Source organism: Balaenoptera musculus, chromosome 1 (assembly GCF_009873245.2).
Source record: "Balaenoptera musculus isolate JJ_BM4_2016_0621 chromosome 1, mBalMus1.pri.v3, whole genome shotgun sequence".
NCBI classification, from domain to species: Eukaryota; Metazoa; Chordata; class Mammalia; order Artiodactyla; family Balaenopteridae; genus Balaenoptera; species Balaenoptera musculus.
Genome location: NC_045785.1, coordinates 126826642 through 126850083, shown reverse-complemented (window position 1 = coordinate 126850083; position 23442 = coordinate 126826642). Strand labels below are relative to the sequence as shown.

Here is a 23442-nt window from a genome sequence, read left to right as displayed (position 1 = left end):
ATGACTCTCCTAATTCTATCATCTGTGTTATTTCTGGGTCAGTTTTTATTCATTTTACTTTTTATTGTGGGTTGTATTTTGTTTCTTTGCATACCTGGTAATTTTTTGTTGCATGTCAGACATTGTTAATTTTAACTTGTCCAAACTGTTCATTTTAACTTGTTAAGTGATGGAATTTTTGTATTCCTAGAAGTAAGCTTGAGCTTTTTCTGATAAACAAAGTATTTGGAGATCAGTTGATAATTTTAGGTCTTGTTTTTAACTTTTGTTAAGTGGCACTAAAATAATTCAGGGATAATTTTTTCCTCTTGATGAGACAAAATCTCTTTGTACTCTGCTTCATTACTTATGAATTATGAAGTTTTAAATTCTAGCTTATAGGCATGGGCACCATTTCCAGTCTTTCGGGATTCGGTGGATCCTTTAACCATTTTGGTTGTTACCCCCACCATCCCCCCCACAAGCCTCAGGTAGTTTCCTCACATGTGTGCTCTGATCCTTACATAGCCAAATAGTTAAAGGGCTCTCTGCACATCTCTGGAGCTCTCTTTGTGCACTCCTTTCTGGCACTTTGCCCTGTGAACTCTAGCTATCTTGATCTATCTGGATTCCCAATTCTGTCTCTTCAACTTGGTGAGACTCTTGGGTTACTCCTTTCTGGGCTGCAGCCTAGAGACTTACTCTAGGTTGTAAACTCAGTCAATTGTAGACTCTGCTTTATTTGTTCATTTGTTCCCATCTCATTAGGAATCATTGTCCTTTGTTATCTGATGTCCAATGACTTGAGAACAATTAGTATATATAATCTTTAAATAGTTCTTTATTATGGGACAGTAAATCTATTCTCTGTTAAAGTATTTGGAAATAGTTTGATACTATAAGGTCTTGCTCTTATGCTTTGTTAGGCAGACCAGAGCAGCATTTATTTAGGTCTTGGGCTAATTTTTCCCCACCATTGAAGCAAGAATCTGAGTATTCTATTTGATACTCCATTACAGAGAAAAAGTATGCCTCTTTTTAAAAAGTCCCATTGGTAATTTTTCTTCCTCTCTTTCTTCCCTGCCTCCATCCAGCATTCCTGTCCCCATCATTAACACCCAACACTAATCTAAGTATAGCATGTTATAGACATTGAAGGACCAACTATAACATTTAAAAAATAATTCTAAAAAAGATTTTAAAATACATTTTAAAAAGTGAAGCTATAGATCTTGGGGCAGGATTTTGAAATCTACAGACATAGGGCCCCCTTAGGACCCACAAGTATAATAATTAGGAACAGATTATTAGTAACCCTTAGAAAAGATGAATCTTTCTTACCATTCTGACACTTTGCAATGCAGAGGAGGTGATACATTCCCAAGGATGCTTGTTGTGTGATTGCGGGATCAGCATGGGAACACAAAAGAGACAGTTCTGCTGCCAGGACACCCAAACATGGAACATCAACACTTGTCTAGTGAAAAAACAAAGTAGAAAAATGTATTTGCTATGCATGGTCAACATTAAATGTTTGTGTCTGATATATATATCAGACTATGGTTAGAGTTGAGCTTCAGAGTTCACAAAATCTGTATTAAAATCCTCACTCTGTTACTGAGCCTCAATTTTCTCATCTATGAAATGCATATAACAAATGTTACCTTGTAACAGTTATTGTGGGAACTAAGGGGGTAACATTTATGACAAAAAAGAACGTTCCTAGCAAAGTGCTTGGCAATAATAGAGACTCAACTAATGTTAGTTTCTAGTCTATATTTTAGGTAGCTATTTGTAGGTATCAAATTCTTAGGATACTGGAGTGGGGGAGTCAATATCCAGAAGCTTTCATGCTTCCTTTTCCATGTATGAAACACTTTAGATGACTCTGTAAGTCACTGGAGAACACTTCAGATGACTCTGTAAGTCACTGAAGAAAACTTTTCTTCCTAGAATTGCTCTGATTCTTCCCAGGGAAATTAATTTTTTAAAAAACTCAAAACATTTGCTTCTGCTATCAAACCTACTGCCAAAACATTTATATATTCCCCCCTTACACGCACACAACTTCCTTGACACATAGGTCTCTCAAATATTTAGGTTTTTACCTTGACTGATTTGTTTAGCCAGATTAAATGCAAACAGAGAGAGGAGTAGACACATAAAAGAAGAAAGGAGAGATGGAAGAGATATTTTGCTTTTGTGAAGGTATGAGAATTATTACCAATTTTCTTTAAACAAAAATGACTCTTCCCACATGTAGGTTTGCTAAACTAGTAGGCCTGCAGAATCTTCTTATCTCTAAGACAAATTATTACTTTTCCTGGATAGATGCTTTGGTGGTCAAAGTTAGAGTTCAAGTCAACCTTCCAGGGAGATCCCAAGACCTGTTTCTCTTTCTTTGTGTTACTCTTATATACCCTTATCCTTGCCTCTCTTTTTGCTTGACCCACTCACGTCTGTCTGTCTGTCTGCCTGTCTCAGTCTTACACGCACAAACACACACACACACACACACACACAGAATCATTCCTGAAGAAGAATGTGAGGTGACCTAGGTCATGGGCCAAGGATATGACTGAATTAGGATGTGGGAGTGATGGTCTTAGTAGAAGAAAGGAAGATAATCTGCTTCTGTGGATGTCTTCCTTGGATTCTTTCTGCCTATAATTCTTTGTAAGGGTACCTGCGGCTCCCCCTATTTTAGGAGTCCTATGACTTAGAAGAATCTAGAAGCAGACAGTAGGGGTTGCTATTTATTCTAGGCCCTAGGAAGAAGTGTTTTATTTTCCCCTGCCTATTCTCTTCTTTTGGTTTGCATTCCAAATTTCTTTTTCTATCAAATGGCAAGATTTTAAGAACCACCTTTGCATTATGGGTTTAAAAAAAAGGGGAAGTTGTTCTGTTTCTCTGTTGGGCACGATGGAGGAGTATGAGTATGTGTCTGGTATTTTTGCCGCAAGCTTCTCTGCCATAGACATCTTTGCCACGAGCATTTTTGCTGCAAACCCTTTTAATACATGACTAATTGTCTGTAAGGCAATTTTGCTGTGAAAGATAAAATAACTAGTAGACTGTTTGGTTTGACACTTTGGTTTCAACTGGTTGAAATGAGTTAGACTTTCTTTCAGTTAGCCATTTTATTGATGGTTTATTGAGCTGAGAGATGACAATGATTTGCCCCAAGAGTTGGTTTCTTATTTTGAAGCACACTACATTAGAGGAGAAAGAAGCTAAGGGTCTCAGAGGTGCAGAGTTAAACCTACATTTCCCATAGAACTTTGGAACATCTATGAACAGACATGTGGCAAGATGCCAAGAACAAAAAACAGTACAGAGGTTTTTATAACGCAATACAAAGCTCAGTTACAAATACGCATCCTGGTATTTGGAATGAAGGATGAAATGAAGGAAGAAATTTTAGCAAAAAAAGAAAAACTATCATGCTGAATGAGGAGATGAATCAAAAAGCAAAAAACATATTATGAATGAAAGACTTCAAAGACAAGTGCTTAAGTACAACCCACAAAATAAAATCAGTTATTTGGCAGAATTGCCACGAATTTACACACAATTTAAATGTATTTAAATTGTATGTAAATATTTAAATTGTATTTCTCAAGAAAGCCTTTTTAATTTTGTTATTAACTTTTCATGTTTCATTATGACCTTTATAATGTCCCCCTTTTATTTTTCGTTATTTTATCTTTTATGAAAAAATTGCCTTACGGCCAATTAGTTATGCTACAAAGATGTCTATGGCAAAGACCCTTATAGCGAAAGTACCTAGAACCAGGGGAGTACTTCTCACAGCTTAGCTCACTGAACCTGGGGACCATTTACAGAGGATTGGCCTTAAAGTTTTATTGTGTTATAGTGTTTGCCTTGAGCGTTCTCTCTGATTATCCCTTCTTATGAACTTGTGGATGTGTAACTCTTAGCAGGTGTCTTTGTAAAGGAAGCTGCTAATGATGCCAGATAGGGTCTGTCTAGATGTGTGTCTCTAACAGAGTAGGTGTGGCCATGTCTAGATTGCATAGCATGTTTGAGGAAGAGGGGAGACCTGACCTAGGACAGGCCAAGAGAGGAATAAAGCTGTGTGAACCATGGGGCACACTGATTATGCCCTGCACAGTCCCTTCAGAAGTGTGCCAACCACAGTCACACCCCCTCAAACACAAGACTTTGGGAACATTTAATACAGTATAGTCCTGCTTTTTTAGAAAATCTATCTAAAGTGCTGAAAGAAGGAGAGCTAAGACCTGGATAAAAGTAGCTTCTCTGTATTTGTTCCTAAGTCTAAGTGCTCCTGCTTAGTTTTCTGGCCCTTTCTTACTGGATTCCTTCTTCTGTGTAGATCTGGCCTCTCCAGTTCCTTATCTTAACAATTATGACAGTTTTAGGTACTAAATTCCAGAGGCAACCACTTCTAAGTTTTTTAGCTGCTTCTTTTGGAAGTCAACTGTACGTCTCTAAACAATGGACTTCTACTTCAGTTCTAATATCACTTTGGGACATTGCCTATCTATTCCTGCTGTGATGAATCAGTGCATAGGCCATACTCATTTTTAGTTATATTTCCTTTTGGCATAAAAATATGTCCTCTCTACTCCTTTTGAGACTAAATTCTCATCTGTACTCAGAATTATCTATTTTTGATAATCATTTTTGTTCTCTTTATTTACCTGGGACTATCTCTTGTATTTGGAGGGTTTTCTCAAATGTCTGGCAAATTCTTGGTTGTCTAGTCATATTTAAGAATGTGATGCCACTGGTGGGATTTTGTATGTGAGCAAGGCTTATCAACTGGTGGGCTTGGCTTTAGAGTAGTTGGGTGGGAAGGCTGGGGTCATGCTGAAGTGTATCTAAACAACAGAATCAAGATGATTGTCTCAGGGAATTTACAATTGTTTTGAGAAAAATGTCCTCAAATTTTACCTACCAATGGACTCATGTCCCTGTGGAATATAGAGTGTGTGTGTAAATGGGGACGGGAGGCACTATAGATCCTTCTGTATAAACTTCCTATGAGTCCTTTCAGTGCATGTGTATGTCTTCAGCTTTCCTTTGCCGCCCACTCTTCATCATTACTTGGGCTTCCATAGCTCCAGACTCTTCAGGGTTCCATAGGGAAACTCCCTCCCTTTTCAGCTGTCCTCCATTCTAATGTTCACATGCCCCTGCCTTTCAGATTCCCCTGCCAGACTTTATCAGTTACCATCTTCTGTCTATTCTGTCATGCAGAAGTTTGCTGACATCACTAGCCCACTGAGAACCCGTTACTAATTCTCTTTGTTGCAATGGCAACATTTAACAAATTTTATTACTATCATTTTGTGGAGGAGGAGGAGATAGATATGTGGACAATCTGTTAGCTTTGACTGAAAATCTTCCACCTGTCTTTTAAATGCTGATGTGCCAAAGGAACAAACCTAGGAAAAATCTGTTAATGAGATAATATGACATGTTTAGCTCACACTTCTTCACCCGTTTGGAAATTAACAGTTTAATTGAAAGGACAAATATTCTTTGAGTGTAGCAGTTTCTTCACCCGGATGGGCACACAGGTCATGTAAGAGGAATACCATTTTAAATTCTGGTAGAATACAAATGAAAGTATTGTTCAATAGGACAAGGGCCTCCGAGAGTCTGGAAGACGTAGGCTAGGGTAATTTATGAAGAAAAGTTTTTATCCAGTGAATGGCCAGAACCTGAGAACAGAATAGGTAGCTACATTTAGTTAGAGAATGGCAGAACAAATCTTCATTTATTATTTACAATGTGTCAGATATAGAGATACACAGACCTTGCCTGTGGGTAGTTTAGCTTTTAATTTATTAATAATATTTTTGGTTGTTTTATGTATTTGTTCCCCCATCTCCATTAATTTCACTGACTTAATTATCTTCAGAAGATAATTGTCTTATCTTTAGAAGATAATTATCTTAATTATCTTATTTTAAAGAGAAAGTTAACTTAGTAAAGGTTTATGCTTCCATGACTGTGATAAGCTGGTTGAGGCTAGCTTAGTTCCCACCTTCTGGAAAATGCTGGTGTGCTTCCACCTGGTGGCATTGAGCAAACATTGCAGAACAGAGGAATACGTTACCACTTGGCTTCTCAAAGGTCTCAGTTATAGCTTAGGAACCCTCAACAATTTATGAGAGCCTTCTGCTGCACATATGAATTTACACATTTATTGTTTCACAGTTGAAGGGTGGGCTATGTGCTGGGGAGAATGAACTTTACAACTGTAATTGAAAGAGAGTAGAGGTGATAGCAGAAGATGAAACCCCCAAGTGTCATACCTGCTACCTGAATGGAACTCACTAGAAGATATATATATATTTATACACACATATAGTATATATCTAGTATATAAATATACACTAGAAATATAAATAGAAAGTATATATGTGTACTGAAGTGCAATGAGAAGCATGTGAATAGTCTCCATCAAATACTTGCTGAATATATAAAGCATGTTAGGAACTATACAGAAAACAGACTGGAGTGTTGAACTACACTTAATCTCAAGCCTCACTTGCAAAATTTTGTGTCCATTTGAATGGACATTCCAAACCATCTCAGAAATAGAGGGAGACTGACTTCCCAGGCCAAAGAATCAGAATATTTAAAACAAGCCACTCGGTCTCTCTTTTGGACACTGAGATGGGGAATTAGCACGATGCAAAGAACATCATGGACTGTATTTTCCCATGTAAGTAAATTGTATTATGTTCCAAAGCTTATTTTATTTATTTATTTTTTGGCTTTTTCTCACTTTCTTTTTTTAAATTTTTATTGGAGTATAGTTGCTTTACAATATTGTGTTAGTTTATACTGTACAGCAAAGTGAATCAGCTATATGTATACATTTATCCCCTCTTTTTTGGATTTCCTTCTCATTTAGGTCACCACAGAGCATTGAGTAGAGTTCCCTGTGCTATGTAGTAGGTTCTCATTAGTTATGTATTTTATACATAGTATCAATAGTGTATATATGTCAATCCCAATCTCCCAATTCATCCCACTCCCCTTTCCCCTTTGGAATCCATACATTTGTTCTCTACGTCTGTGTCTCTATTTCTGCTTTGTAAATAAGATTTTTTTTTCAGATTCCACATATACGCGTTAATATATGATATTTGTTTTTCTCTTTCTGACTTACTTCACTCTGTATGACAGTCTCTAGGTCCATCCATGTCTCTACAAATGACACAAATTCAATCCTTTTTATGGCTGAGTAACATTCCATTGTATATATGTACCACATCTTCTTTATCCATTCCTCCGTTGATGGACATTTAGGTTGCTTCCATGACCTGGCTATTGTAAATAGTGCTGCAATGAACACTGGGGTGCATGTGTCTTTTTGAATTATGGTTTTCCCTGGGTAAATGCCCAGTATTGGGATTGCTGGATCATATGGTGGTTCTATTTTTAGTTTTTTAAGGAATCTCCATACTGTTCTCCATAGTGGCTGTATCAATTTACATTCCCACCAGCAGTGCATGAGGGTTCTCTTTTCTCCAAACCCTCTCCAGCATTTACTGTTTGTAGATTTTTTGATCATGGCCATTGTAACCTGTGTGAGGTGATACCTCATTGTAGTTTTGATCTGCATTTTTCTAATGATTAGTGATGTTGAGCGTCTTTTCATGTGTTTGTTGGCCATCTGTACGTCTTCTTTGGAGAAATGTCTGTTTAGGTCTTCTGCCCATTTTTTGATTGGGTTTTTGGTTTTTTTTTTTGATATTGAGCTGCATGAGCTGTTTGTATATTTTGGAGATTAATCCTTTGTCAGTTGCTTCATTGGCAAATATTTTCTCCCATTCTGTGGGTTGTCTTCTAATCTTGTTTATGGTTTCCTTTGCTGTGCAAAAGCTTTTAGGTTTAATTAGGTCCCATTTGTTTATTTTGGTTTTTATTCTCATTACTCTAGGAGGTGGGTCAAAAAAGATCTTGCTGCAATTTATGTCATAGAGTGTTCTGCCTATGTTTTCCTCTAAGAGTTTTATAGTGTCTTGCCTTACATTTAGGTCTTTAATCAATTTTGAGTTTATTTTTGTGTATGGTGTTAGGGAGTGTTCTAATTTCATTCTTTTACATGTGGCTGTCCAGTTTTCCCAGAACCACTTATTGAAGAGGATATCTTTGCTCCATTGTATATTCTGGCCTCCTTTGTCATAGATTAGGTGACCATAAGTGCATGGGTTTGTCTCCCAAAGTTTATTTTAAATAAAATAATAAAAATTCAGCTATGTTATAAGGCTGATCTAGGCTTTTCATCTCAATATGTCTAGAGACTGTACAAGTATTTGAAATGGATACATGAAGATAGTGTCACAAATGCATGTTTCTGACCCCCTTCATACTGAACTCCTGAACTGATTTAAGCAATCAGATATGCAATTAGTAGAGTATGTTTAAAAATCACAGTGAAGGGTGAGTTATGGAACAGAGACTGAAAACACAGTATCCATAAGAGAGAAAAATGTTCAGAGATAGTCTGAGGCTTCTTAGAAGGCAGGCAATAGTGTTATTCAAAATATAGGAAACCTTAGTAAATATTGGCAATTATGAGATACCTATTTGTTCTCCATCTGAAAGGCAACAGTTAAAAAGTCTGATAATATCCAGGTGTTTGTGAAGGTTGAGGAAATGGGTACTCTAATATTCACAGGAATGCAGAATGAAGGACAATTGTGCGTTACTAACCTTTAACCTATTCATACTTTTTGGCCTATTATTTTTCTTAGCATTTCTAAGTACATACTCACATACATGCAAAAGGATGACCATTTTTGTATCGTTTGAAGTAGAAAAACCCACAATATACCTCAATGTTCATCAACTGAAGAATAGGTAAGTAGATCATAATACATCAACACTATAAGATATAAGCTGTAGTTAAAATAATGAAGCAAATCTATGAAAGTATCTGTTGGGTATACTGTTCAGTGAAAAAATCAAATTGCAGAACCATATGTAAATATGATGTAACTTTAGTAAAGAAAAACTAAGTAACAAAGCTGTGTATATCCGTGTGCATGTATATTTGTATGTGTACGTAGCTGTTTGGCAGGACACACATCACACAGACATGGCTAGGGATGAGACTGGGGTGGAGAGGATAGTAAAGAAGGACTTCTGCTATGTCTTTAGCATGTTTTACAATGAAAGTACTCAAGAATTACTTGTTATACATTTAAAATAAATGGTGGTTTAAAAATATTCTAGGAAAAAGAGAAATAAGAAGGAAAGTAAGGATGGAAGAATTTATAAGTTTACAAATAACATTGATTGTGGTCCAAAGAGGAGAATCCAGAGAGTCAGCAAAAGCCTGGTTTTGACACACTCATACTGTTTGTGGAAAGCATGAGGCATCTTAATCAATTGAGAAACTCTGCTCTAATTGACATAAAGTCATGTAGGATATTAACTCCTTTCCCAGTATACCAACCTACTAGTATGATAATACGAAGCAGGCATCTAACACTCTCTAGAACCAAGACTTGGAAAGCAGCACTGCGGAAATGCAGTCTTCAGAAGCACGTGGCATGATGACTCTGTGACTTACATATCCCTTGACTTTCCTGGATGCAAAGCTTAGCACTCTGCTGATGATCACCATGGCTCTCTCCTGCATGTACAAATTATCTTCACTCATCCACACAGCCATTTCCTGTTGAAAACACAAGAACTATCCTAGAACCATGGTGTTTCCATTTCCACAGGTCCCTTTCTTCTGATCACCACCTTCACCAAGTCAAGTTTCCCCATGTCCTCCCAATGGTTTCACACCTATCCTCTATTTTAAAAATATGACAATAAGCTGGTATATTACTGTCTAGTATAATACTTCATCTGCCATATAGCTACACCTGGGTTTTATTTTATTTAATTCTATCCAACAGGTATTTACTAATATCCACTATAACAGTCACTTTGCCAGGCATCATGAAAGGTTTAACATGAGGCTATGAGGCTGATTATCATCAGCTGCTTCTCCTTCTCTTTTTCTTTCACAATACATATTCTCTCTCTTTTTAAAACCATAGGATCTGATTTGCAGTTTTAAAAAAGAATCAAATGTTGTTTGATCCTGAAATGTCATTTTATCCCAGAATTGCCTCTGTAAATTTACCATCCAGATATTTTCTGACTCATGGTTTAGAGTATATTCCTGGAGCCAGCTCGATGAGAAAGTTCTTACTAATTTTGATTCATTGCTAAATATGGTCTGTCTTGCTGTAGCTTCTACCTATTTGTTCTAAATCCTCAGATGCTTGAGGAAGGAAGAAGACTGCATATGCCTTACATGTTAACCACCATTAGTAGACTTCTTAAGACAGATTGTTGGAGTCCTTAGTATTTATGCCAATGGTTGGCCAAATCTCATCCCCTTCTCTTGCTCCCACTGTGTAAAACTGTTCTGAAGTTTGCTTCCTAGGGCAGAAGAGTCTCTAAATCTCAGGGGGCTCAGCCTATTCCTGAGTGAGGGTCAACTCTTTTTGAGGATCAGGGGAGTTTCTACATGTGGTAGGTATAAGAACAATGTGGTTAAGTAACAGGCTCCCAAGTTAGAGTAGGTCCTCTACTCATTAGATGCACACATATTATTTCTCCTCTCTCTGCTTCCATTTCCTTATCTGCAAATGAGAGAAATAATTTTAACTTTCTCATAGGGTTATTTTAAGGATTAAATTAAAAAACCCATATATTAAGTATTCAGCTTAGTGCCTGACATAGAGTAAATCCTCAATAAGCAGCCTAGGGTGGTAGAAAGAGCACACATGGGGAGAGGGTTGTAATAATGGGGTAATAACCACTTTACAGGATTGTGAGGTTAAAATGTTTTAAATGCATGGAAAATATTTGGCTTAAATTAGGCAGAAGTTACCTCAGTATATTTTATTATCCCCTCCATTTCTCCTGATCTTCATATATACCAGTCTGCTTCTTTCCTTGAATGTATTTTATGATTTGCAAATCCCATGATTCTCATGGTACAGGAAGTAAATCTAGTTTCTCAGTATGTTCAGACAGCTGCCTCCTGATGCCATCATGTTAAAAATGCAAAATTAAAGGTCATAAAATGTCCAGATCAGTCTCTGTCTCTGCCTGGCACATTAAAAACACAGTCAAATCTTGGATGTGAAAAGTAGGGTTATGGATGGTTATTAGAACTTCCTTTGATACTAGCGTGTCCGTGAAGATAAGATGCTCATGGGATTCCCTAGCCCAGGGTTGTTAGGGAAGAACATGCATATAGATATTATCAAAATATGGCTCATTGTTAGGTGGACCTGAAGGTGGTTTAGGCCAATCATCGTATGCTCTGCTATCCTGTATTGTGTTTACTCTTACATTGCTACATAACCCTTGGCTTCTTAAGTGTCTGTTGCCATTCTCCCAAAATTGGATACTTAAAATTGTGTCTCTGTAATTCAAATAAAAGGAAGTGATTTTATTTGGGAGATAATGACACATTCTGAAAGGTAAAGAAAAATTTTCAGCTGCCAAATACTTGAAGGAGATGTAAGTATGGCAAATGGTAAATAATAAGTAAAATATAGTATACCCTTTAGATTTATGACAAGAAAACGAGACTACTTATTTTCCCTTTACCTTTAAGATTTGCAGTTTGTAGAGGTCTTTAGACACTAAGATCAGAAGAGTGTCCTCAAATATGTTTAAAATAGTTCGGTATAAATTCTGAAAAACAAGAAATTTGCACAACCAGCCAGCCAGCCTTAGATAAAATTTTACCAATGCCTATAGTTTTGCCTCCTGGGGTCCTGAGTTCTCCCCATAAACTTAAGGTAAGAAAGGAGAGAGGTAGCTCTGGAGATGAGACCTCATTCAATACAATATGCCATGAATTGCTTTAATACCTTCCTGGGCAAGTGAACTGTGTAGCTATGCTGAGAAATAAAAACCACAGATGTTGCTGATCTTACTACAGGATTTTTCCTACCTCCACTTTTCTTAGCTCCTATTTCCTTCTTTGCAGCACTTGCCAGTAAACTTGCTGTTTTTGTCAAACAAATTAACCAAAATCTCTTCACCCATTTGTTCCTATAGATCCTATACAATCCTTTAAATCCCACGGGTTATAGAATTCACAAGGAGTCCAGGGATAGAGAATAGTGCTAGAATATGCTGTTTATCTATTATATCTAAAAAGAATGAAGGAGAAAACAAAGATTACAACTTTTGGACAGACTTTCTGTGGGATTGCTGTGGTGCATGACGTTGTCTCATTATGACTAAAGGAAGCAAGTCTTACCTCCAGGTCCTCTTGGTCATCCTCATTCTTCCCAATTTCTTTCACTTTGTCAAGACTTGGTATAGCAAATGCCATTTTAAAGGACAATTCTACTATCTTCAGTTGAGTTTCATATTGCAATAAGGGATCCACGAAGCTGACAAGAAAAAGGTATAATTATTAAATTGAGGAAAGAACAGATACAACCTAACTTTAGTGGTTTTTTTCTTAGTTTAAGAAACAGTGTACTAGAAAATGAGGCCCAACTTTCAGCTTTATATAACATGGGTTTTAAATATTAGTGTAAAAATAACAATGGTGCTTTAAATATAAAGGAATCATATTTTTTGGTAAAAATCATTTATACTCTATTATTTAGAGTTCATAATATATTTCTGCATAGATATAATAATGTAAAGGGTGGTTACCTACCCAGCCAAGCCCATAAATCCATGCTGAGATTTAGGTAGTTGAAATATATTACTGCCACATTTTCTATAGTCCATGATACTATGTTTCTTACATTTAATGTTTCTGATATTGGGATACATCTTTCAATTTATGGCAAAAGAAACCTTCCCATCAGCAGCTAAAAAGATAAGTTGTGACACAGCTATTGTTCCTTCAATAAGTGTGACCTGGATAACAATGCCTCCTGATTTTTTTGTGTTAAAAATCATTTTTTTAAAAAAGATGGTAATATAGTTGGTAAGGTAGGAAATCTTGTGCTGAACTCAGAATCTTTTTCCTCTACTGGAGATGAAGACCTAAATATCTGATATCCATTGTTTGAAATGGCATTTCTTGGATTACATTAGATAATTTTCAAATCTTGGGAAGATTGATTTGACTTGTTTATGGGCTCCAATGGATTTTCAGACTCTGAACAGCTACCTCTCAAAAGCTTCCAGTAGTATTTTCAGTTGTAGGTTTCTAGAGATATATGATTTTGTTTAGAAAAATGCAAAATTAATATTTTGATAAAATAGAAAATAGTATCTTTTAATGTACTTTGAAATCATATTGCCAGTCCTAAAAATGCTAAAATGGTCCATGTCATGAACAAGGATTAGGAAAGTAGTGTGATACACTGATGCCATTCATAACTGCTGATGGACTAAAGAATCTTCACATTTTAAGTGTGAAGAAGGCTGAGAGTCAGATATTGGTAATACTAAAGAAGAAAGTCCAATGTAAATATATAGGTCAACATCGGCAATTATCAGCAAGTATACATTGTTTTTTGGGCTACATGAAATTGGTTTTCAAAAGAACAAGTATTAAATTACTAATGTGTTTTACAAACAATGACATCTTAGAAATAAGAATGGCAGTGTAAAGCCTTTCTTATATTCCAAGATATATAACCAGGTGGTATAGAAAGAAACTTGAGAAGAAAGAATAAGCATCCCTCACAAATTACTGTATGCTTTTGTTAAATTTTTGAATGAAATGTTTTTTTCAGATATTAGAGTGAACTAGAAGTAGAGGTAAGCCAAATGTACTAAAATATTTCTTGAAAATGTTTTATTTCTTCCTATTATGAAGCAATAAGTATTATATAAGATCAGTAAGCAAAATTTTTACAAGTATAATTTCAAGAATCACAATTGAATAAAGGAAAGTAGATGCCTCCTAATAAAAGCATGGGAAAATTATATTAAATATGATCAGAAATAAATCAGGAGGGCTATATTAATATGATACAAGTCTAATTCAAATGAAAGAGTATTAAGAGAGATATATGCAATTATTATAAAATAATAAAAGACATAGTTATTAATACAAAAGCTCTCAAACCACATAGAAACAAAATTGCAAAATTATTAAACAGAATTATTAAAATATATAATAATCTTATGAAAAATTATTAAAGACATAAGGAGAAATAGACACAGATATAGGAGATGATTAAACATTCAATTATTAGTATATGGTAGATAAAAATAAAAATTCTGCAAAAGGAGAGACCTTTAATATAATTAATAAGGAGGTATAAATTGTATTAATTGAGATAACAAGGATTATCTTTTCAGATAATCATGGATTGCTGAAAATATTTACCATATACTTAGCCATAGAAAATTTCAAAATATAAAAGGATATATATTTCATTCTCTAATCACAATGAGAAGTCTATTTTAAAAAATAGAAAATTCAAAGTACTTAAATACTGTCAAGATTTTTTTCTTATTTAAAATGAGAGAAAAATAATAAACTAAACATATAATTTAAGATTTTAAAAGGACTAAAAATACAACCAAAGACAGGAAGGACATAAGCAAAATAAATGCATTATGAAGGGAAAAGGAGAAATAATAAGTATAATGGCAAGTTTAAATAAAAGATTTAAAAGATAAGAAGAAATCATAAGAGACTACTACAAGCAACTATATGCCAATAAAATGGGCAACCTAGAAGAAATGGACAAATTCTTAGAAAGGTACAACCTTCCAAGACTGAACCAGGAAGAAATAGAAAATATGAATAGACCAAGCACAAGTCCAGGACCAGATAGCTTCACAGGCAAATTCTATCAAATATTTAGAGAAGAGTTAACACCTATCCTTCTGAAACTCTTCCAAAAAATTACAGAAGAATGAACACTCCCAAGCTCATTCTGTGACACCATCATCACCCTGACACCAAAACCAGATAAAGATATCACAAAAATGAAAGTGACAGGCCAATATCACTGATGAACATAGATAGATGCAAAAATCCTCAACAAAATACTAGCATACCGAATCCAACAACACATTTAAAGGATCACACACCATGATCAAGTAAGTGGGATTTATCCCAAGGATTCAAGGATTCTTCAATATCTGAAAATCAATCAGTGTGAGACATGACATCAATAAATTGAAGAATAAAAATGATATAATATCTCAATAGATGCAGAAAAAGTTTTTGACAAAATTCAACACCCATTTATGATAAAAATTCTTCAGAAAGTGAGCATAGAGGGAACCTACCTCAACATAATAAAGGCCATATATGACAAACACACAGCAAACATCATTCTCAATGGTGAAACACTGAAAGCATTTCTTCTAAGATCAGGAACAAGACAAGGATGTCCACTGTCACCACTATTATTCAACATAGTTTTGGAAGTCCTAGCCATGGCAACCAGAGAAGAAGAAGAAATAAAAGGAATCCAAATTGGAAAGGAAGAAGTAAAACTGTCACTGTTTGCAGATGACATGATACTATACATAGAAAACCCTAAAGATGTTACCAGAAAACTATTAGAGCTCATCAATGAATCTGGTAAAGTTGCAGGATACAAAATTAATGCACAGAAATCTCTTGCATTCCTATGCACTAACAATGAAAGATCAGGAAGAGAAATCAAGGAAATAATCCCATTTACCATCACATCAAAAAGAATAAAATACCTAGGAATAAACCTACCTAAGGAGGTAAAAGACCTGTACTCAGAAAACTATAAGATACTGATGAAAGAAATGAAAGATGACACAAACAGATGTAGAGATATAACATGTTCTCAGATTGGAAGAATCAATATTGTGAAAATTGCTATACTACCCAAAGCAATCTACAGATTCAATGCAATCCTTATCAAATTACCAATGGCATTTTTCACAGAATTAGAACAAAACGTTTTACAATTTGTATGGAAACATAAAGACCACAAAAACCAAAGCAATCCTGAGAAAGAAGAACGGAACTGGAGGAATCAGGCTCCATGACTTCAGACTATACTACAAAGCTACAGTCATCAAAGCAGTATGATACTGGCACAAAACAGAAATATAGATCAATGGAACAGGATAGAAAGTCCAGAGATAAAACCATGCACCCATGGTCACCTAATCTATGACAAAGGGGGCAAGAATATACAATGGAGAAAAGACAGTCTCTTCAATAAGTCGTCCTGGGAAAACTGGACAGCTCCATGTAAAAGAATGAAATTAGAGCACTTCCTAACACCACACACAAAAATAAACTCAAAATGGATTAAAGACCTAAATGTAAGTCTGGATACTATAAGACTCTTAGAGGAAAACATAGAAAACTCTTTGACATAAATCATAGCAAGATCTTTTTCAATATATCTCCTAGAGTAATGAAAATAAAAACAAAAATAAACAAATGGGACCTAATTAAACTTAGCTTTTCCACAGCAAAGGAAACCATAAACAGAATGAAAAGACAACCCTCATAAAGGGAGAAAATATTTGCGAATGAAGCAACTGACTTGGGATTAATCTCCAAAATATGCAAACATCTCATGCAGCTCAATATCAGAAAAACAAACAACACAATCAAAAAAATAGACAGAAGATCTAAATAGACATCTCTCCAAAGAAGACATACAGATGGCTAAAAAGCACACGAAAAGCTGCTCAACATCACTAATTATTAGAGAAATGCAAATAAAAACTCCAATAAAGTATCACCTCACACCAATCAGAATGGCCATCATCAAAAACTCTACAAACAATATATGCTGGAGAGGGTGTGGGGAAAAGGGAACCCTCCTACACTGTTGGTAGGAATGTAAACTGTTACAGCAACTATGGAAAACAGTATGGATGTTCCTTAAAAAACTAAAAATAGAGCTACCATATGATCCAGCAATCCCACTCCTGGGCATATATCTGGAGAAAAACATGGTTCAAAAGGATATATGCACCCCAATGTTCATTGCAGCACTATTTACAATAGCCAGGACATGGAAGCAACCTAAATGTCCATTAACAGATAAATGGATAAAGAAGTTTTGGTATGTACATACAGTGGAATATTACTCAGCCATAAAAAAGAATGAAATAATGCCATTTGCAGTGATATCAATGGACCTAGAGATTGTCATACTGAGTGAAGTAAGTCAGACAAAGAGAGACAAATATCATGTGATATTGTTTATATGTGGAATCTAAAATCAGTGTACAAATGAACTTATCTACAAAGCAGAAATAGAGTTACAGATGTAGAGAACAAACTTATGGTTACTGGGGGGTAGGGGGGAAGGGATAAATTGGAAGATTGGGATTGACAGATACACACTACTATATATAAAATAGATAACTAATAAGGACCTACTGTATAGCACAGGGAACTCTACTCAGTAATCTCTAATGGCGTATATGGGAAAAGAATCTAAAAAAGAGTAGATATATGTATAACTGATTCACTTTGCTGTACACCTGAAACTAACACAACATTGTAAATCAACTATACTCCAATAACAACAACAAAAAAAAGACAAGCAAAAGAGTAAGCAAAAACTAAATAATAATTAATACAGACTAAATTAGTCAAAAAAAGAAATAAGCTATTATATGAGTTTAATAGTAACAAATAAAATTTATTTATATTATTAAATTATACAAGTATATATGAAGATATAACACATGTAAATCTCTATGTACCAAATTATACTTGGTCGAAATATGAAAAGCAAAATCTATAACAAATTTTAAAGAATAAAGGAAAAACTATTATGTGGGAGATTTTTAACACATTTAAGTAGACCAAAAAATTAAATTAAAATATGGAGAAGGGGATTCTAATCCAGGGTCTGCCTTTCCATGAAACCTGTAAAATAATATAATACAGTATGCCAAATTTTGTTAATATGGATATATGTATACATGTATGAGTATCTTCTAGGTGACTAGGCTTTGACAAAACACTTATTAATAAGTGCAGTTCTTCTGGAAAACAAGTTGACACAATCAAAAGCTCTAAGAAGGTTCATCTCATCTGCATTACTTTGAGTTCAGGGGAAGCAGATGCCAAAACAGGATTAGAAGTACAAGAGATTTCCAAGAGAAGGAAGGAAGGAGGAATAGGGTAGGAAGAGTCTTGGACTGCAGCAAGTTCCAAGGAGGGTTCAGCTTGGCTGATGGCGATCCCTCAAGCTGAAGTCACCCATTGGAGTTATTTGTCCTACCATTCTGGGTCATTGGTGAGATCAGCCTACAGAAAGTGACACCTCACAGACCGTGCTGGTAAGTCTATACAGGCAGCAGCTGGAGCTGTTGACCAATGAGGATTCCCCCACAGCAGGGCATTTTCATGGTTGCCTATCACCTAAATCAGGAACCTCACTTTCAGAATGGTATTTCAAGGCAGTAGTTCAGAGCAGATACAATCTTTTACGTACCAGGATGAATATCATAATGTTGGTAAAATATAATATAATTTAGAAAATGTCAAAATTTGGGAATATTCCATTGCCATTAAAATGAAAATATGATTTTACAGAGAAATTAAGACAAAGCAAAAATGAAAAGTAGTATAGAAAATTGAATGTGCAACCTGCTTATGATTCTGCAATAGTTAGATGGTCTGCCTATTCATGCAGTACAGAAAGGTTTAAAAAGAACATGAGAAAGAAAAAACTAATAATTGCTGAATTAGGGTGGTGGAATTTGGAGTAAATTTTTATTTTTCACATTTTTGATATGTATCTATTACATTTTTAAAAAGGTATTCAATCAGTGATATGAGAGCATTAAAGCTTATTATACCTGGAGTTCATGGCCAGGATCATGGCTTGATTACTTAACAGGCCTGAGTATGCATCCCATAGGCTGGCAGCTGTTTGTGCCTATAAGTACCAGGAGAGAGAAAAGAATCAATGATTACAGACCTGTGGGGCTCATAACATCATGTGTAATTCTGTCTTTTACAGAAACCAAAGGGACCAAATTGGACTTGAAATATAAGCCCAAGGGTTTATAGAAGTGTTGAGACCAGACAAACTGTAATTTAAACCTATGCGTGATACTAAATGCTGGCCTTTTACAGCCAACCACTGCGCTTATATAATTAGCATTTCCAGACAAAAATTTATTAGGAATGCTCTTTACCAGGTGCCCTCCTATACACCACTCTAACCATTAAGTGCAATCTACTCAGTGTGGAGTCTATCTATAAACATACCAGCAAGGTGATTTAAATCAGGCCTTACTGAAAAATGTCCAAACTCACACTACTATAGAATGGGAACCATGTACAGGTCAATGTATAGCTGTCTAATATAACTATTTAAATTTATAAATGATAATAAATGGGATTCCATTAAGAATCTCCACTTCTTTATTCAAGAAGTTGGAGAACTGGAGAAGACCTAATAGAATAGCACCTCTTTTCTTCTGCACATCCCACTCTTGTTCATGCAAGCCTCTGTTGCAATGTCACTTTCTTGTATCAGGCCCATTAATGCTGTTTATAGAAATTCTCAGCCTCTATTTCTGAAATAGCTCAAAGTTCTCTTTTAGGTACTGCTGTATAATAATGGTATTTCAAAGGGAATTTATTCCCTCTAGTGCATGGCAAATGACTGCCCCTGAATACTTCGCACATTATAAAAAAGCCTTTCTCTGTTTGCTAAGTGTTGCTTTACTGACTCCAGCATTGAGTGCCCTGTGGGATCTATGTTCTGCCTCTGTGGAGTGTAAGAGCAATCTTGATGGATAGAGCTATATGCCTGTCTATTAAGATCGTGTTGTGGACTGCGTGTTTGAATTTTGAGAAATTTCGATGTTGAAACCCTAACCTCCAATGTGATGATATTAGGAGGTGGGGCCTTTGGGAGGTGATTAGGTTTAGATGAGGTCATGAGGGATAACCCCTATGATGGGATTAGAGCCTTTATAAGAAGAGACATAAGAGAGCTTGCTTTCAATTTCTCTCTCCACCATGTGAGGATGCAAGGAAAGGATGGCTGTCTGAAACCCAGGAAGAAGAATCTCACCAGATACTGAATCTACCATTCTTTGATCTTGGACTTCCCAGCATCCAGAACTGTGAGAAATAAATTTCTGTTGTTTAAGCCACCCATTCTCTGGTACCATGGTAAACCAGCCCAAACAGATGAGAGAGTCAGAGAAACTTCCTGATTGGGGATCTGAATTAAAAAATGGCATCTCCCCACTAGGGATAAGCATCCTGCCTGACCTTCCTGGGGGTCACCACACTGATCATTGTCTAACACCTCTTCTCTGGACTGTGCTCAGACTGAGTGGTTCAGAGGACTTATTCTCCTTTCTCTAAAATATTTATATTCATATCTAGCATTGATTCCTAACAATACCAAACATGATTTTACTTAATCTTGAAAGAATAATTTGTTGCTATGTATTTATTAACATACTGTACATTATTATTACTTAGAGAGCATGGAATCTTCTATATGGCAGACAACTCTCACTGTAACAGGGAAGAATAATGGTGATTGGTCTATTTTGGAAAGACATTTTTGTCCTTGTCACCACTTTCATTTAATTTGGCCAGAAATCTACTAGTTATGTTTTTCTGGGCAGTGACTAACTGAACATTTTTTTTGATATAAGCAATGATCCTTTGGCAGTATTGTTTCAATGGGAACTTTTCTTGTAGAATATGTTCTAACTGGGCTTGAGTCCTTAGAAATTAATTTGTAACACTTTAAATTTAAAGCACTGATTCTCAACATTGGCAGTACATTAAGGGGTTAAAAAAATTGATTTTGATTCCTGGGCCACACCTCCAGAGATTTGGATTTAATAGATCTGTATTCAAGACCAGGCATCAACATTAAAAAAAAAAAAAAAGACTTCCAGCAAATTTTGATGTACAGCCAGAATTGAGAAGCCGTTTTTAAGCCTGTAGCTTGCTTGTACAGTAATAATCGTCATTAGGTTGATCTCTAATAACATGGACCTCTGCTTCCCCTCTGTTAGCTAGGATCTCTCTTTTTCATGGAGCCAAACTTGTTACCACAACTCCATCACCAGTTTATTGTTCTGCCCATATTACTTTAGCATCACATCTTTTGTTGATTCACTGATTTACAGCAATATCCCTTCCTTGTTATAAGCATGCTTTCACCTGTGCCATATATACTGCTAATATTTATCTAATTCCAAAAGCCAGTGCACACATTGATAAGCAGTAAGAATTGTCTAACATGTACAAACTGATTCTCCAGTGGTGTCGGTATAGGGAGTTATAGGATTTAGCCAGGAATTTCACCTGCTTTACCCAATTAGGCTTTTTGTTATTATTTCAAATATATAACATGCTCACCAGTGTTCCCAGAAATTCTTCAGTGCCCCCTCTGGGGAGGTATGATTATCATTCTGGCTTTAACTTCTATTATATGGATAAGTTCTCTTTTATATCATTTTCAATGACTCCTTAATCACTCTGGCTCTTCATTGGAAACCCGCAGTAACTGATAAAACGGTCACAATCCTGGGACTTCCCTGGTGGTGCAGTGGTTAAGTATCTGCCTACCAATGCAGGGGACACAGGCTCGAGCCCTGGTCCAGGAAGATCCCACATGCCTCAGAGCAACTAAGCCGTGCGTCACAACTACTGAGCCTGCGCTCTAGAGCGCACGAGCCACAGCTACTGAGCCCGCGTGCCACAACTACTGAAGCCCACGCACCTAGAGCCCGTGCTCCACAATGAGAAGCCACTGCAATGAGAAGCCTGCGCACCGCAACAAAGAGTAGCCCCTGCTCGCCGCAACTAGAGAAAGCCCGTGTGCCACCATGAAGACCCAATGCGGCCAAAAATAAATAAATTAATCAATTAAAAAAAAAATGCTCACAATCCTGGAAATCTGTACTTTGTAATATATTTCATAACACTGGATTCTAGGGCCAGTCTGGTGGGCCTTAAGCTTCCATATTTATTATTTTGGCTTTGTTCTCTAAACTATCCATCTGCTTTTTATATATATCTTATATCATTGACATTTTTTGTTCAATATCGCTTGTCATTCTTGGCCAGAAGAATTGGAGTTGTGCCAACTTGACTAGTTTCTTAAATCTCAGATGTTTCAAATCACATACGGATAATGTGTGTTTTCTTATGCCACCTTAGCCAGGGAGAAAATGGTATTATCATAATAATCATTATTCTGAGGGAATTTGAATTCCCCTCTGGTAATTCCCAAACTATCCTGGGAATGTTCAAAGGGAGCCATGGACTTGGTCTTCTAGAATACTATGTGAGTCTGAACTTGTCCCTTAATCTTAGCTCACTAGAATGTCTCCTTTCTCTGATAATAGCAAAATGTCAAAAGTTCAGAGAGATGAGGCATCTGAATTGAGGGCATGAATATCCAATGCCCTTACCTCTTAGGCTTTCTGTCTTGTGCTGGTGCCTTACTGAAGGTAGTGATTGCTGTTGCTGATGCTCTTGTGTCCCTACCAACCCTGCCAAGGCCAGATACTGAGATAGGTGAAGGCTACACCCAGAATAAATTCACCCCCTACTCCCAAATCTAGTTAAATTATTTTCTACTACTGCAAAAAGCACCAGGACCAGTGTAACTACACTGTGCACTCTCAATATTGTAGTTCTTAACAGTTTTTACTTGTTCTTATTCATTCCTTGCTTGACTTAAAGTCTAGGGAAGATTGGTGGGACAAATTCCTGAAAGAAAGTTACTGTGCTGTTATATTATATAGAATTGCCCTACTCCTTTTGTTTTTTTAATTAATCATTCTCTTTAAACTAGTTTTGTGCCTCCACTGTCTTTCCTTAGAAAGTCCTTTTCCAGGGAGATGTGGGGCCCTCATCTCTGCACACTACTGGAAGGCCTACTTCACCAAATCTCCAGACATTTTAGGGTCTTAGCATCAACATATCTTGGCTCATGAGGGTACCCCAAATACACACTTCCCTCATCAAAAAGCCTTTGCCATCCTTACAAATCTCCCCTCTCAACCAAGAATATTGTTATGGAAAGATGAAGAACTAAATATAATATCTCTGCAAGATTGAATCCCCAGGATGCAGACATTTTCAGTTGATCATCAGATAGTTGTTTAGTGTCTACTATGTACTAGGTGCTGTGTTAAGCAGTGGGGTTAGAACAGGGGCAAGACAGATAGTTTCTGCCAGTAATCTCATGGGAAAGCAAACTTGAAACACAGGAAATCGCTAAGTGTTCAACAAAAGAGCATTTATAGGGATGATTAAGGGAAGCTAAACTAGCAAAGGGTATCAAGGAAAATTTGTTTTCTGAAGAAGTTTTAAGCTCAAACTTAGAGATTATGGGGGTCAGGAGAGCAGAGGAAGAGTTTTTCAAACAGAGAAACACTATGGGTTAAGGACTTGACTTGAGAAAGGGTTTGTTGCATTACAGACACGGTTCTCAACCCTCACTGAGCCTTAAAATCATTTGGATCCCTTCTAAAAATCCAAATGCC

At 36.1% G+C, this 23442-nt stretch overlaps 1 protein-coding gene across 1 annotated transcript in view; it reads right to left on the bottom strand.

Moving 5' to 3' along the window:
* The window catches only part of MROH9 (maestro heat like repeat family member 9), an 86881-nt gene that overhangs the window by 49024 nt on the left and 14415 nt on the right, over positions 1-23442 (bottom strand). The window contains exons 3-7 of the mRNA XM_036873628.1: positions 18763-18842; positions 12275-12410; positions 11614-11700; positions 9563-9667; positions 1321-1456 (exon numbers count right to left, since the gene is read on the bottom strand). Coding sequence (XP_036729523.1) covers positions 1321-1456; positions 9563-9667; positions 11614-11700; positions 12275-12410; positions 18763-18842 — 544 coding nt within the window. The remainder of the gene's footprint in view (positions 1-1320; positions 1457-9562; positions 9668-11613; positions 11701-12274; positions 12411-18762; positions 18843-23442) is intronic.